General features: G+C 31.9%; 1 protein-coding gene across 3 annotated transcripts in view; it reads left to right on the plus strand.

Annotated features, from left to right (window-relative positions):
* Gpc5 (glypican 5) overlaps window positions 1–17,232 on the plus strand; it is a 1,280,165-nt gene that overhangs the window by 599,177 nt on the left and 663,756 nt on the right. For all 3 annotated transcript variants that reach the window (XM_078016202.1, XM_078016204.1, XM_078016203.1), the window contains exon 7: window positions 9,647–9,806. In XM_078016202.1, the coding sequence (XP_077872328.1) occupies window positions 9,647–9,806 (160 nt within the window). The remainder of the gene's footprint in view (window positions 1–9,646; window positions 9,807–17,232) is intronic.

A 17,232-nucleotide genomic window follows, 5' to 3' on the forward strand; every position in this document is an offset into this window, starting at 1 on the left:
AGGGAGTGGTTTGTGAGGTGGCGCCAGCGAGCCATTAAGTGTGGAGATTCCTTATTGGTTGACTGCTGTATCTAGTTTATGTTAATTAAGATAAGCTGTGTGGAATGTATATATACCCCTCCTGTCCTACAATAAATGGCTCCCACTCCTGCTGTATCAGTCTACACAAGTTGCTTGTCACCCCCCAATTATTTTGCTGCACCGGACTGTGGCAATTCTTGGTACTATAAGTCCTGCTTTAACTTCTGTTAAGCATGGCTAGTAGACACCCAATTTCTCCAGATGATGTTGAAATGTCTAAAAGTCACCTTCAGTCAATCCATCCATGTTTTGTAATATATTTACTCGCTATACTCACACTCAGTAGATATTCAGTATGTTCCTTGATTTTGAAAATTAGGTTACTGAATACTATAATTTTAGAAAGATGATATGGGACTTCTGGGCAAACGGTTAGGCATTTTCTCAGCAATAAATTTCTATACCCTTGCTTACCATAGTACCCATAATGAGGAGAGAACGTTAACTGAGACAATCCAGGCCACAAGTAACTGTAAATTTGTGAAAAATATGTTAAAATATATATGTTAAAAATGAACCAATATATTTGTATTATTAACTGATTTGATAGTTAAACATTTCCTGTGCATATGAAGATCAAGTTAAAAAGATGCAGGCTTTTTACGTGTTGAATAAAAACGACTCCTTGATAATAAAGCACTCTGTGAATAATATAAACTTATTCTGTACCTAACCAATAAAAAAGAGTGAAATTGTTTAATATCTCATTCTTGTTTAAACTGCCCTTTATTTGACCATAGACCAGCCTGGATCAGCTATTAGTTATTTGTAATGGCCCTGTCCAGGTATATTTGTGTGGTTATATATGTATGTGATTTGTGTTAATTCTGTGGATGTAGGTTAATATGCAATAATGATTTAGAGAATTAACATATTAAATTATAAGTAAAAGATTGGCTTGAAGAAAGTAATCTCACTTTTCTTTTAATTTGGGGAAGTATAATTATAATATATCATGTCTTACAGAATATAATGTTTGACCTAAGAAACTAGATTTATACATCTATGTATTTCATTAAATGCATTGTGGTTATTTAATTTACTTCTAACCTTCATTTTTCTTCTCCTCTTCTTCTCCCATTCTTCTGATGCAGACATCTTGCTTATTCACAAGATGTCTTTGTTTCCCTCTGCACCACTGCCATTCATCCTCTGTACCTTTCTGGCCAGCTTAACATGGGTATTGTGACAGAAGTCTCCAGAATTAACTCTAGAATTGTCTTATGAGAAAGGTTGTTTGCTTTTTCACCAATTCACTTCAGATTTTTAGAGTGGTTTCATAGGGTTGTTGCACAAGAGCATTGGAGAATTGATAAAGTTTGGCATGCACTCTCCTCCTTTGGCCCTATGCTTTTTTCTGAGTTCTATCTGAGTTTGTTTTCAATTTCCACTTTTATTCCTGCATTAACTCAGCTTTTATTTTCACCCTCCTGAGAAGTCTTGAATTTGGAGTAGGGCACAAACTCATAATAAACTTGAACAGTTCATTTTGGAGTGATGGCTCAGAAGATGAGCTGGTTTTGTTCTGAGTTGGAGATAGGGATCAGACATAGGGGTAAGGAGACAAACAGAATTTTCTTATGGGAACAAGATTCAATAACTTTGCAATATTACCACATAGAGAATGAATTCAGTAAGCCTTTTCTAACTTCAGTGTTCTATTTACAAAATCACAAGACTTTTATAAATTGCCAGACTGCATTGCATAAGCCAAATGCCAGCAGAGCAGTGACCTTTCAAATTACTGGTACAACAGAAGCCAAGATCAGAAAGCTCCAACTTAAAGCAAACACTGAAAAGAAATCCTACAGAAATGACTTCTGTGTCCGGTCAACTTAACATAACATGACATATTGTAAAACATGTTTGGCTTTTTTGGTAGAATAGTCTGTAAGGATTTAACTATTTTTGAAAATATAAATCTGGAGATCTGTGGTATTTGAGTTTATGGATAAAATATTTTTTAAAAAATTTTAAAAGAGCAATAGTGGGAAAGTTTGCTAAAAGAGTTGTATGAAAGATGATTTTAATAAGTTAATGAGGGAGGTGAAAATGGAGTGGAGTTGGATGGGTTTGGTTGGATGCACATCTGGAGGATTGGGGAAAGTGAAGTTATGTTGCAAACAAAATAACAAGAGCATGCCAAGATGTTAGGTCTCATTTGAAATATCCTATAGAGATAAACTTAAAAGTAGATCATGAAGAATTTTGAATCAGTTTTTCAATTGAAAATTTTATGAGCTTCCATAGTTTTCCTGTTTCATATACATTTCTTTATGGGTTTTACTTAAAATATATGAAAATGCAAATACCAATCCATTTATGACAAAATTAGATTCATATATATGTACATATTTGAATGTGTATATATGTAGAAAAATTTTCAGTCTATATTTAAAATGTTCTTTGAAGATGTTTTATCAATGATAAGGTGAACAGTACTATTGTTTTTAGATCTTCAGTTTTCTGGTTTGCAATTTTCCCATCATTTTAATTTTTGCATACATAGTCTCATCATTAGAATAAAATAGTAAAATTGCAGATCTTGACATATTTACATTTGAGTAGATGACTAGGATGACCTATATGATGCCTAATGCTTTCTAGACACATATTTACTCCTCATATATCTGTGGAAATGACTATGAGAAGGGGGGAATTTTTAGAGATTATCATTATATTTGGTGTTTTAAAGCACATTCATCTACTCTCGTGTCTGGTGATTATTTTAACATGATGAGTGTTTCTTTCACAGCAAACGTGTGTATGAGCTATCTATAGCCAGATTTTATCACAAGTGTTTGAAAGGCTTTTGCAGCTACAGGGGATTGCCAGACAGTTAGTATAAAGCAAATTGAGTCTATTGAGAAATTAATTCAACAGCTGAAAGTACATTTGCCTTAGAGTCATCAGATATTCTGCCCACCAAACTCATCCTCCAAGATAGCATCCCTAATGAGCTTCCTAAACCAATTAAACATAAGCAGGAAGCATCAGTCATCAAAACTGACTATTTTCAGCTAATCAGCTGCCTGCACAAACTGCATGACATTGAAGAACAGAAGAGCCCTCTGAAGGGTGGTCATTTTATTGTTGTTGTTGTTTTTCACTCTGTCCTCACTTTGTTGGTTTCTCAATTTTATGGATGCGTTGCTATGCACAGAACCTTGTCAACGAGCTTTATAGTGTATAAAGTGCTTTTCCATGCATTATCATTCAGTAGAATAAAATGAGTTTTAATAGGCTTAAGTGATTTGCCTAAGGCACACAATTAATGTGTGGCTGGGACTCAATCATGCCCTTTCCTCTGTTGTAATTGTTCTATAAATATGTATGTATTGATTGACTTTCTATGACAGGCCATAGGCTGAGATTGTGAAATGCCATCATTTTATGTTTGGTTGAGGCAGATTCAAATGACAGAGCCAAGGCAGAGTAGGATTGTAGATAGGGATTTTTATTCCCACATGGGTTTCCTCCTTTCACAGTATCAGTTTCTACTGGTAATAATGGTAACAATGATCAAGTTAAGTAACTATCACTGATCACATACAATGTGCCAACACTTTACATAATATAACACAAATAATACTCATAAAACTTTCAAAAGAGACATTCTTATCACATTTTACAGATACAGACTATATAGGCCCAGAGACATAATGTCAAATTTATTGGGGATTTTAAGTTTTAAAAATTCTCATATTGTATGACTGTATGGAACATCTATCTATTCATATATGTGGTTAAAATTATGAGATTTGTTATAGTATATCGCATGAATGTGTGGTCATTAATTGAGAAATTTTCATGTGTTGCTCATAGATTTTGGTTTCATTATCATTCTGAACTCATTTTATTTCTTTATGTTCCTTTAAATGTGTATACAGGGAAATCCTCTTGTTTTACTAAATATCAGTTGGGGAGTCTCCTCCATGATAAAAAAATATGCTTATTTCTCAAGATTAGTTGAGAGTAGCATGTCAAATTGTGCTTGTGTCTGAGGGTGGAACCAAGGGAGCAGAGGGTAGCTATGTGTCTGGAGTGGGAGGGGAATGAAGATAACAGATTCCTTCTGTAGAAATAAGGCAGGAGTTCATTACCTGGTGATCCAAATCATGAAGCTAAACTTTCCTCCCTACTCTAGAGACAGACCTTTTGCATTAATCAACCTTTAACAATATGTCCATATTTATTATGAAACAGTTCTATATGTTTATTTTAAATGATTCCTTTACTTTTTAGTTTATAGTAATTAGATGCAAACACAAATATATTTAATATATCTTGGCTTGATTCATGATTCTTCAATGACAATTTTTTTCGTTGTTTAAACAATTTCTTAGAAGTCTCCAGGTACTCAGAAATAAGATTTTTTTAAATTATTCTTATCAAAATTATAAAGAAACATAATTAGTAATAGCACAAAATTAAGCCTTCAAGCTATTTCTTCTTTTTTCCTGCTTTTCAGATTATATAATTCATTTCAATTTTATCTTGTTGCATATTCATGAATATCATCTTTGAAATAAAGTATACATTGAGCATTTTTTAAAAACAAAAAATACTGTATTCTCTTTTGATATAGATGTTTAGCTTCCAAAATATCTGTTACACAGTACATGCTCAAAAAAAAGTCAATGAATTAATATATGAATCAATCAATCTGGCAGTCAAAAAGTACGAATTCAAAGTTATTCCAGAATATCATAGCCTTGAATGTCTTTAGTAAAGTGAAAGCTCTTTAATAAATTAGATATAGAGACATTAAAGATAGGGTTAGCTTAATTATTTTTAAACTTTAAATCAATCAATCAATATATGCACATTTAACATTTATCTTGTAATAAGCACTCTCTTCATAATGGGGAGTGGTATAGAGAAATCTAAATCCTGGTCTAATCTCTGAGAAACTTACCATTAATCAAGAAGGGTGATATATGCTCAGGAAAACTGATTAAATGCCAACAAATGGCATAGAGTTTAAAAGATCACAGATATACATATGGAATAGAAAACGATATATTTGAGTTTGAACTTGAATGTTAGATATAATATGAGGAGTTGAAAGGAAAGTGTGTATTCTTTGTGTGGCAAAACAGGAGTTAAAAGTGAGGGGACAATAAAACAAGCATGAACAAAATTATAAAGTCACATGATTTCTGTGAGAATGATTGACTGCTCTGTAACCAAATTTGGGTGCTGAGGAGCTGTGTTCAAATACAATTTTTTAAAAAGAGAAGCAATATATCAATGGCACCTTGACTGCTAAGTCACCTTTGGACATGTTTTCTTGGACTCATTTCTAAAGTATACCAGCATGTGCTAAGTGAGGGGAGATGGGAAATTTGCTTATGTAAATTTGGGAAATGTGAGGTAAATCCTAATTAGACAAGTTTGCTTCCTGTGATATTTCTCCTGAGCTTTCAGAACTCAAAAGGGGAAATCATGTTCATTTCCCAAACATTTTACCACTGTTCTTTTTACCCATTTGTTCCCTCTTCTAGATACATGTTATAAGTGCTTTTTGACAGTAGAGTGTCTCAAAGAGCATTAAGAATCAGAAATGACATGGTAAAAGTATTGATTTGGGGAAAATAAAAATATATGGTGGTGTTGGGTAAGAGAGACTAATGACCCCAGCAGTATGGGATATCAGAAGGTATGTTTTAAATGCCAAGTGAATGGTGAAGATTAATAATTTTGCTGGAAGATAGAAAGTGGGAGAGTTCATCTTTACTTCTAACCACAGCTTAGAGGTGAAGTAAGCAGTACATGGAATATGAGTTAACACCAGATGGTAATGTATATACAGGTGGAGGCACAGTCTGTTAATCTGTTAGGATGAGCTCCCTGAAAGAGACTAAAATTAGAGGATTTATACTCTTCACTGAAACACATTTATTAAAAAATTCTTATTTATTTATTTATTTTGAAGTAATTGGGGAGAAAGGTGAACAAAAGAAGAAATTTGGATAGTATAGTCCAAGAGAAAGAGAGAGAGAGAGAGAGAGAGAGAGAGAGAGAGAGAGAGAGAGAGAGAATATGAGCAAAGTTCTTATTGTGAAAAGCCCATTTTTTTTTGGACTGGAAATTCACTAATATTTTTGTAAACTTTAAAAATTTTGAGAATGAAAATGAACATTTGCAGACAGGTAGTAACTGAGAATTGAGAAAATGAATGAGAAGGGGTAACTATTGACCCTATCAGAGGGAGAGGGGCTTATTGGAGACCTGGAGTCATGGATCAAATGGGAACCTGGATATATTTGGATCAGTTGATCACAGGAAACAGCAATTATACCCCTTATTCAGAGACATGAAAATCAGTGAGAAGGATTATGAAAAGGCAGAGAAAATGAAACTGATGCAAAGGTGAAATCTGATAGCATGTTTCCAAGGGTACCATCTTGTGGATAAGGTGGTGTCTTATGGAAATTTTCACCTCTTGTTCTGAAAAATGTGGTAAAAAATCAGAAGATATCAGACAAAATTTCCAAGAAGTAAGTGTGGCCCAATCAGGGATTGGAGAGTATATTATTTTCTTCTTGCTACATAGCAAATGACCACATATTTAGAAGCTCAAGACAACTTCCATTTTTTAGCACATAGCTTTATTGATCAGAAGTTTGAGTTGGCTCATTTCTCAGGACTTAACAAGGCCAAAATCAAGTTTTCAGCCACAATTTGGAGGTTCTGAAAGGAAATCCACTTCTAGGCTTAAGTAGGCAGTAGAGAGAACACAGTTATAGGGCTGAGAGCCTCATTTTCTTGCTGTTGGCATGGCAGATCACTCCACTTTCAACTGCTAAAGGACACTAGAAGTCCAATTCCTAGCCACAGGAACTTTAATAGGCTCCCACAGCATCCCAACATATACCTCCACAACAAACACTTTTCTTGGATTCAATGTCCCTGACCTTCCATGCTTCAAATGTTTTTTGACTCTGGTGATAGCCAGAGAAATCTTTCCCTTTTAAAGAACTTATGTGATTATATGAATCCATCCCAGAGAAATTTTATTTATGGTACAAGACCAACTAATTACTGACATTAATAACATTTGAAACATTTCTTTGGATATGAAAGGTAGTAGGTATGAAAGTGACATCATATGTTCAGTCCCAAGGATAGAGTAGGAAATCTTGGTGTCAGTTTTACAATTGTGCTCAGCACAGATAATTTGAGTTGAAATATAGTTTTACACAATCCTATATCTTAAAAGTTTGAGGTCCTTAAGTATTTCCTACAATTTCACTCTAGAGAAATGTAGATAACATAATAAATGCTGTTTTTAAAAGTTCCCTATTATTTTGTATCAGTCAATACAAATAAGTGAATAATTCTCTGACAGTGAATATATTCAAAGACTTTCAAATGAATCTTATTTCCTAATGTAGTAACTTTTGTTTTATATGGACAATTTTTCAGCTTGAATTTTTTAGTTCAAATTCTTTGGGTTGTGGCCTTGTGACTTACACATTGTTTATATTGTTAAGGAGATTTCAACAGGATTCTGGTAACGATCCCAGTAAAAATAGTAGCAGAAATCTTAGGGAAATATGGTTGATATGGAAAATGTTAGAAAAAGATGTCAGGGTCAGAAAGGAAGCAGGACCTACCAGAGAAGTTGTCTTTTGTTATACTTGTCAGATAATACTTTAAAAAATATAATGTGAGTTGTGTAATTGGATTCTTTCTCAAATAATTCTTTCAAGTAATGTATTCTGGGTGTTCAAATAATATTGTAATAGAATATATGATAAAGTAGATAATAATAATCAACATGTATTATTTTTAATGTGCTGACATTCTAAACATTTGCAAAGTGCTTTACATAAGTTTTTCTCACACTATGTATGTGGCATACATTAATTCATGTTCGTACTTTAGATGTAAGTAAATTGAGTTTTTAATTAAGTTATCCCAATCCAATGTGTCTTGGTTAGTGTATGTCAGAATCAGGATTCATATCTAAGTAGGTTGGACCTCAGAGTCCAATCCCTTTGTGAAGATACTAAATGCATGATGAATGGCATGATAAATGGTATAAAATACAACCATTTGTACTTACAATTCTTTTTCATATTTTAATTTTTATATGGTTTGTTGCATTTTTATGTTTCCCCATTGCCATGGATCTGCCCTTCTTTTCTAGGAAATAGAATACATACACATCAGCACATTAAACATAGTAAAGAAGGTTTCTTAAATGTAATTTACTAAATTCATTTGATATTAAAAGAAGCTTTCTTTTAAATTTAACACATATATATAATTTTTGAAAAATTTTGTTAAAAAGTAAGAATTTTAACCAGTTGTTTTGCACACCTTTAGAAAAACTAAATCTTAAAAACTGTAATAATTTAGAATTCATGACTTTTTAAATTTTGAAGTTATAATTGTCAAAGTCCAGTTGATTAATATAAGTATTCTTTAAATGTTAAACATTTTCATCTTAGACATGCTGAAGCTATTTCATTATTCTTCAACATGAAATATTTAATGTGGGTTGTGTAATTAGTATTTGCAAATTGATACTGTTTTTTTTTGAAAATCACAAAAAGAAGTCACAATCCTAAATCTTTCATAAAGTACTATGAGAATCTAAATGGCCATTAAGTGGGCAGCAGAGGTACATATCATTCATAATATAGCACTTCCCTCTTGGGCTTATGCTGGTTTATGTGTTCCCCTAAACTACGTTAGAGTAGAAAATGTCACATATTGGATTATTTTACTCAGTTTTAGCTTTAAGTGAAACATTCTATTATTTATAACATCACCTTTGTGAAAAGGAGTTCAGACACACTTCCAATATTATTTAAAAATATTACCAACACTCCTATGCTGCAGGGAAGAATGGCTATTCTATCTATTTTACTTATAAAAGTAAATGAAATCCATAAGAACTAAGAACTGAGAAGTTAGCTAAACTTCTTAAATACCTTGTAGAAATTAAAAACACTACCTGAATCTTTTGCCCCAAATTCATTTCTGGGCCATAGACATTGGGCCTTATTTTTTTATGTGAGAAAGTTTAAATAGAGATATTAATGTTTGTGTTCAAAATTTTGGATTCTTTAGATGAAATTATTTTCTAGAAAGATAGTACTCTAACATTTGAGAAATTTTGGATAGTACAAAACTGTACACTATTACAGGTGATCACACTACAAGGGTGGTTGTGTCCTTTTGAAGTTTGCTTTACCAAGCTTAAGCATTATTTTTTAAACAGTAAAAGATCCTCTGGCCAAACTACCCATAAGCAAAAAATAAAATAAAATAAAATAAATAAAAATAGTTTTATTTGTTTCCTAAAGCATTATCCAAAGACTTATCACAAAGTTAGTAGGCAGAGTATAGCTCTTTATGAATATAAGTTTTTGCTCATTATTATGAATTCAGTTGTTTTAATATTTTGAAGATTTGACTTAGTAAGGTATCTATACCAAAATGGTGGATCCCTATAAGAATGATTGTTATTTCTACCTAAGTTTAAGAATTGTGTTCTTAGAAGATTAGAATTTGCTAATAATAAATATTTTTTGGTGTCTGCACTTAGTTGTTACAGGGTAGGTCACCCAAACCCAACAAGTGGGAGCTTATTCAGCTGGGCAGTGGTGGTGGCATGGTGGAGCAAGTCAGTGGAGACTGTGATGATGAGGATGGTTGCGGAGGATCAGGGAGTGGAGAAGTGAAGAGGACACTGAAAATCACCAACTGTAAGTGGATGATTACAGTACTGCTTTTAAAGAATTGGTTCTAAAATATAATTAAGAACATTCATTATGATGATCATAAATATATATATATATATAATATGTATATATATAATGTATATATAATAATAAAAATGGCAAGTAATTTAGAAGCACACAACAATAATTATAAATGAAAATGAGCTTTATTTGTAGTTATTTAGGACATGTATTCTTGGGGATTTTGTGTTTTTAACTAATGGATTCAAATGGAAATTATATTTATCCATAAAAAACAATGAGTGATCATTAGTTCTGAGAATTAAAAGTTTTAAAGTGGAATAGCTCTTAGACCATAATGGATATTAAATGTATATTGACAAGTAATGTGAAACCAGCATTGGTAAGTGCTGTACAATAATCAAATTTTGCATTTTTAAAGTGTTATTATGCTCGTATGTACAGGTTGTTTTCTCTATTAGGTTTTCATTATAAACAAAATACAAATAAATTGGTAAACATATGGTTAGTTCTATTTAAAAACAACTTGGATTTAACTCTTTTGCACTTTTCCAAAAATTTCAGCAAGTGAGATCACTTTGTTTAATTCCATGAATTTAAAGCCATTTCTGGTATCGGTAGACAGGTCACTACCACAGAAAAATATAACAAAAAGGAAAATAAGAAAGGAAAAGAAAAACAACCAAATGGATTTCTCTTTCTGGTCTTCACATAAAACGAAGAGGAATATAGGCTCTATGCCTTCCATTGTTATGTGCCTACAAAAGCTCTTATGAACAAGACAACCAGAGTGACCACCTGAGAAATAAATGTCAAGGTACCCAGAGCAGCTGGCTTTCAACCATTCATTTAGCTCTGATTCTACCAAATATGAAGCTAAATCCATCTGATGGGCACATACTGCCCCACTTGGAGGTTGGCACAGTATCCTCCAAATCACACAGAGGTGCTTTGCACCTGTTTAGACATGTTCTATAGTGAAAGAAAACTTGGTTCACTTTTAAGTTCTATTGTAGGGAATTAAGAACACTACAAATGCTTCAAGCATCCATTCTTCATTCTTCTACAATGTAGTTTTATAAGCCAAATATATTGGTTAAAGAAATGGAAACCAAATAGAGGTGTAAAATTAAAATACAATTAATGTAAAGGTATTTTATTTGACATAATAGTTTTATTTACCATACAATGTAAATAAATAGGAGTTAGTGCACTTGAGCAAGATTTGAACAAAAGACCATGAAGTGCTTACTGCAAATCAAGTATCTATATTTATATGTAGAGATAAGGATATGTCTTCTTGTAATCAGTGTAAACACAATTCGCCACAGTCTTTTTATATTTTTTAAGGAAAACAAATGGTTTGCTCGAGGAAAAAATCATTTTTGCTTAAAGTTAATATGTTCTTCACTGTATTTAGGAATTTTGACACTTATCTATTAGGGTTATATTTAACTCAATAATATTTTATTCTTATCTTTCTAGAATATTTACATACATTATAATTTTATTGTTATTTAAATGCCAGCAGGACTTTACAACATCAAAATTATTACAAGAAAAAGAGTACAGGTTTAAATTTCATCTATAATGTGTGTGTGTGTGTGTGTGTGTGCGCGCGCGTGCGCGCGCGCGCGCGCGCGCATGCACACTTGTGTGGAGTTTGTATCTGTATGGGGTTTTTCACTTTCTGAAGTTACTTATAAGCTCAAGGACTTGTTATAAATAACTTTTTTTGGTTTGTTTCATAAGAGAAAAAGAGTGAAGGATATTCAGCTAACGTTTTCTCAGGAAACTATCCTTGTCAAGATGGCAAGAATTTTTTTTTTTTAACTTCCAAAATCCTGGTTTCAATTACTGTTGAAATGGACAGGTATGGTAAAGCAACTACCCATCAGAATTGGGGAGATTAAGATACAGATGATTTTCAGCAACTCCAGGCAAACATCCTTTCAAAATCCACATCTGCTTGCTCTAAGTGGGTTACCCATTATGTTTCTAAGAGCTTATAACTGTTGCTTTTCAATTTTTAATAAGTGGCTAGGAAACTACTGTAGATAGCATGCTGAAATAAAGAAGGATAAGAAAGCTACCAAAGTGTAGGTCCCATTTCTATTTTTATAAAAGACTGTAATATTTTTCCTGTTTGGGCTAGTAGGATACATTGGTAAAGCAAGTAAAGATGTCATTTAAGATGTTCTTAATATCTTACAGACATTGTACTCCATAAAGTTTACTAAGTGTTATATGGATTAAGAAGTTAGAATGTGCCATTATTTCTTACTTATACTTATGTTTATTTTTTATAAAATGTAATATAAATATAAGTTCATTTGTTACCTCAAAAAGTCTTATTAGGAACAACATCTGATTAGGAATTAAAAGAAACAAAAGACTGATATGAAATTATGACTTACCTATCAGGGTTATATTCAATTCCATGATCTTTTATTTTCATCATATCTAGAATATTTACATGCACTATAATTTCATTGTCAGACTTTATATATCTGATTAGGAATTAACTCTGATTCTATATAAATATATACATATATATACACACAAATAGATATACATGTACATATAGTTATATATATTTTTAATATATTTATTTTTTTAGTTATAGGTGGACACAATATCTTTATTTTATTTTATGTGGTGCTAAGGATTGAACCCAGTGCTTCATGAAGGCTAGGTGAACACTGTAACTCTGAGCCACAGCCCAAGCCCAGTTTTTAAAGGAATAATACTACTATTGTGTCCTATAATTTAAATGACTCTGCTCCACTTAAGCTAATATACAAGTTGATAAATATTTTCCTAATTACTCTTGAACTGATTTTTTGTTTATGTTTCTGTTCATGTTTTTTTTTTCATGCAACACAGGGGTCTATAAACTCAGTATAGTATTTATTTTGGCAAAGTTTTACCACTAAAATATTTATGCATCTTTTAGGTGTCATTTTATTTTCATTAATTATTTAACATTTTTTTGAAAATGTAAAAATTATCTCCACTTGAAATCCTACCTGTAGGCTATTATAAAGTATGAATTAATATGTTTCTTATAGAAGTAAGCCACCTATACTATGTAGTTTTCATTTTTAGGAAATGTAAAAATATTTTCCTATTTCAGTAAAGTGGCTATACATCTCAGTATTTAGGAAATATTTTCTATGTTTTATAATATTTAATTTGCTCTTTGCATAGATATGGATCTTTCATTAATACCCTGAAATTTCAGGATTGGCATGACTCTGAACCTTCACTTTGCTCCCTGGCCAACATACCTGATATCTGCCACTGTAGCTACTTCATGTAGGTTGTAAACACCAATAGAAAAAATAAGTTCTCTTCTTTGAGGAATGCAGAACAAACCAAATATCATTAAAATCAATACCTCTTTAACAGTGTAACTACTATTCTAATGCCTCTAAATCCTGATAACTTCAAATGTGGAAAAAATCAAACCAGAGTGCTGCTAAAGATAGAATATAGTTAAACTATACCACATATGATTTTGAACATCTGTGGTAGCATTTCTAACAATTCTTATGTGATATTATGATTTAAATTGTAATACCTTTGCTGTAAAACCATATATCACCCATAAATAATAATTTTTTTTGCAAATTTATTTAAATAAGGTGGTTCATAGAAATAATCTCAGGTGAAATGAGGTCATAAGTTCATTCAGATGTCAGATGATAAATAAGCTTATTTTAAGTCTTCAAATTATTTTACATAACTAATCTCTATCTGTATATTCATCAGTATTTTTTTACAATTTTGTTTAAACTTTATTATTTATTTATTTATTTATTATTTGTATGTGGTTAGAGAATCGAACCCAGGGCCTTGCACGTGCCAGGTGAACGCTCTACCACTGAACCACAACCCCAGCCCCTTCATCATTATTTTTATATGATATTGTATGTAGTGTAATTTAACAGTTTTTTTTAAATTTTACTTCCACTTAAAGTCCTATAAATGACATCAAAGTTTGCTCAGTGTGTGCCATTGATGTTTTTCCTTGTGGTGGCATCAGAGTCCCTGCAGGGCATTCATAATATGAGTTCACATAGGAAAGAGCATTCAGAGTACCAGAGTAGCATTCTGACCCCTTGGCCCTGTGCAGTGGTCTCCTACCTGTCCATCCAAGATCTTTCTTTAGAAGGACTGTGGATCTTCATGCTCTCTTCTTATGTCCTATGCTGAGGTTTTCCTCCTATTCCTCATCATCCCAAACACTAAATATTTGAACAACCTAGAATTCAGTTCTCAGGCTTTTTATTAGCTTGCTTTACAATTGTCCCTTGTTCCACAGACTTCTTACTTAGTCATAATAACAATAATAATAAGATTCCCTGCCACTCATAGTACTATCCAGTTCATAAGCATTTACCAAGGTGACATTTCAGGACGCAGAATTACTGAGCCAAAGTATTCAACTTAAATAAGATTAATTTAGAAATAGTAGGATAATACATTGGAATATTAAATTGCTAAATCTTGAAATAATTCTTGGTATATATTCTATAATGTAAAATAAGTTGGGCTATTATTTATATTGTGCTCTGCATTCCCACTTAGCAACCTCATATTAGCCTTTAGCAAATGAGTCTATATCCTGGTACTAAGAATGAACTTGGTAGAAAATATTGTATTCAATATCTTTTCCATGTGCACAGTAAAGTAAAAATAACCTTTTGTTGACTATTAAAGAATAAAGGATGCTGATTTATTTGTAATGCAGGATTATAGAGTGAGTGAAAAAATCTCGGGTTTCTTACACTTATTTTACCAAAAATCACATTTTCCTCAAAATCTCAGCTAGGCATGTAGATTTGGGAGAGCTAAAAAATATGACTTTATTTTCCTTTCCAGAAATACTAAACTATACATTTGTATACATTGAGCTTATTATGTGTTTACTTTATCTATACATACAAACATAAATCATACTTATAGGGTTATTTAGATTAAAATTTTTGTGGCATATTGAAAATAATCTTGAATAATGGCTGTGCACATTGGTCTACATTTTACAAGTGTCTCATATTAAAGGATCAGATAGAACTCTGAATGTTAAAAACCACAGAAATATTCACAAAGACATACTTCTTGATCTTGATCTTGTTTAATGTTCAAAATTGTAAATACTTTGATTTTTACTAACTAGGGAAACTTCTGTGATACTGATGAAAATTATACCAAGAAAAATGAAATGTATATCTAAGATAAATTGCATTTTAATTAATATGTGATCACTATGAATTTAATATTCTGATTATACATTTCCATTTTGATTTATAAATAATTGACACTTGTCTTAGCTGTTTGCTATTTTTTTTAAACATGATTGTGTGTAATGGAATATGGGTATCTAATGAATCACGTAAAAATCATCTTTAATTCTCTTGAAAAGTTATATATTGCATTCACAGATTTAAGAAATAGAATTGAATTAAAGGTATTTGTCCTTGAATGCCTTAGTGATGATTTTCATTGCATTGACTTATACTGATGTTGAATAACTGAGATGAAAAGGGAAAACTTATTAATTAAAATTTAAAGAAGCCTCCTACCTTGCATCCCAGATCAACTAGCAATTCTGCAGTGTCTCATAACTAAATCTGTATCACACCAGAGGACGTAAAATAATGTTATCATCTTTTATGAACAGCATAGTGCTATGTTGATATGACTAACAAAAGAAATAAAAAATTAAAATCCCAAGAAAATATCAGATACATTTTATCATGATTTGACTGTCATGATAGCTGTCAACAAAAATCATAAACAAACCCATATATCATTCCATTGAAAATAAATAGTACAGATATTGAAATTGTAATACTCTCTCTTAGGATTAATTAATAAAGTATACCATCTAGGAAAATTTTAGTATACCTTCAGCTCTTCAACAACTTCTTTATCTCTATGTAGAAAGAGTGATTTTTATATAGATTTTCATATAGTGATTTTCATATAGCTCTGGTCCCAGAGCTTCTCAAAACTTCTTATATATACAAGTTACTTGGTTGTCCCATTACAAAGTAAAGCAGGAGGATGGAGTTAGGATATTTCTTATGATCAGATGATGCTGTTGCTTGTAGTCCAAGGAATGCATTATAAGGAGCAAAAATTTATATCTTTGTTTACTACAGTTCTTCTCTATTCATATCTCCAAAATAAGTCTCTAGTAAAGAAAAAATAAACTTTTAAAGATTCTAGCTATAATTTTACATTATTATTGCAAAAGAGCATCATATGAATGAGAACATTAGGAAACAGGACAATTGAGCCAATAATGGTGGCTTATCCTATATGAATTTTGAAGTCCACCTCAGTTTTATTTTTGAGCCGTACGTTTACTTCGTAACTCTTAAAGAGCGCTATTTTCATCTTTCGTTGGGATAGGAAGTCCTCAGGTTACCCTTGCTTCCATTTTGAATTAGTACCTCTGGTTTCTCAACAGATATGCTTCCCATTTATCACCTCCTCCAGGTTGTGATGAACACTGAAGAAATAACTTTCACAATCCCCTATATCACATTAAATGCCAGCAGAGATAAATCAAAAGTTTTATGTGTACTCAAGGAAAGGAGAGCGACTATCCAAATGGGGAAGTCATAAAATACTTTGTGAAGGAGACAGACAAAGGGCAATCTGGAAACAGACAAACAGATTGTGACTGCAATATTTATGAGGAAGTGGCACATGAGAGGGTGGACTTATGATTTGATTTCAGGAACTGATGATAGGAAAGGAGAAGGCATCCTGGGAAAAGCAAGTATCATTATTACCTCAGGATTCTCCTAGTGCCTTCCTTAGGAAGGTCTTGTGGAAAAACGCTGCAAAAGTCCTTTCAAGGTGAGAGGGTGCATGCCCTTTATATTTGAAAGTCAATTTTGGTGGCACAAGATGTTGGTTTTCATTTTCTTTCCTTGCATTTGTAAGTAAGAATCTCTGCTTTGGCATTACTTCTAGGTTGCCATATATTTTTAAATGAATTTCTATTATATATTTTTTTAATTTGGGGGATCTCTAACTTCTTTCCTGAGTTTTTCTAATTCTGGCTTATGTTGCTATTTGTTGTTGTATTCTTCACTTAATTTTAGCTCGCTTTGAAATTGTATGTTTTCAAATATACTTTTCTGGTGCTTTTCATTGTTTGTAGGAATTATCACAGAATATGCTGCTTCCTTGTGATTATTTGGTATTTGATCTTGATGATTTTCTACTCTTTATTTCTGTGTTAATTTAAATTTTCCATTTTTATTATTTGTTTTAATTAGTTATACATGACAGTAGAATGCACTTATATACTTTGATGTATTATACATAGATGGGATATAATTTCTCCTTTTTTTCAGTATACATATTGTAGAGTCACATTGGTCAGTCACATACATACATACAATAA

This window comes from Ictidomys tridecemlineatus, chromosome 6, assembly GCF_052094955.1.
Source record: "Ictidomys tridecemlineatus isolate mIctTri1 chromosome 6, mIctTri1.hap1, whole genome shotgun sequence".
Lineage (NCBI taxonomy): Eukaryota > Metazoa > Chordata > Mammalia > Rodentia > Sciuridae > Ictidomys > Ictidomys tridecemlineatus.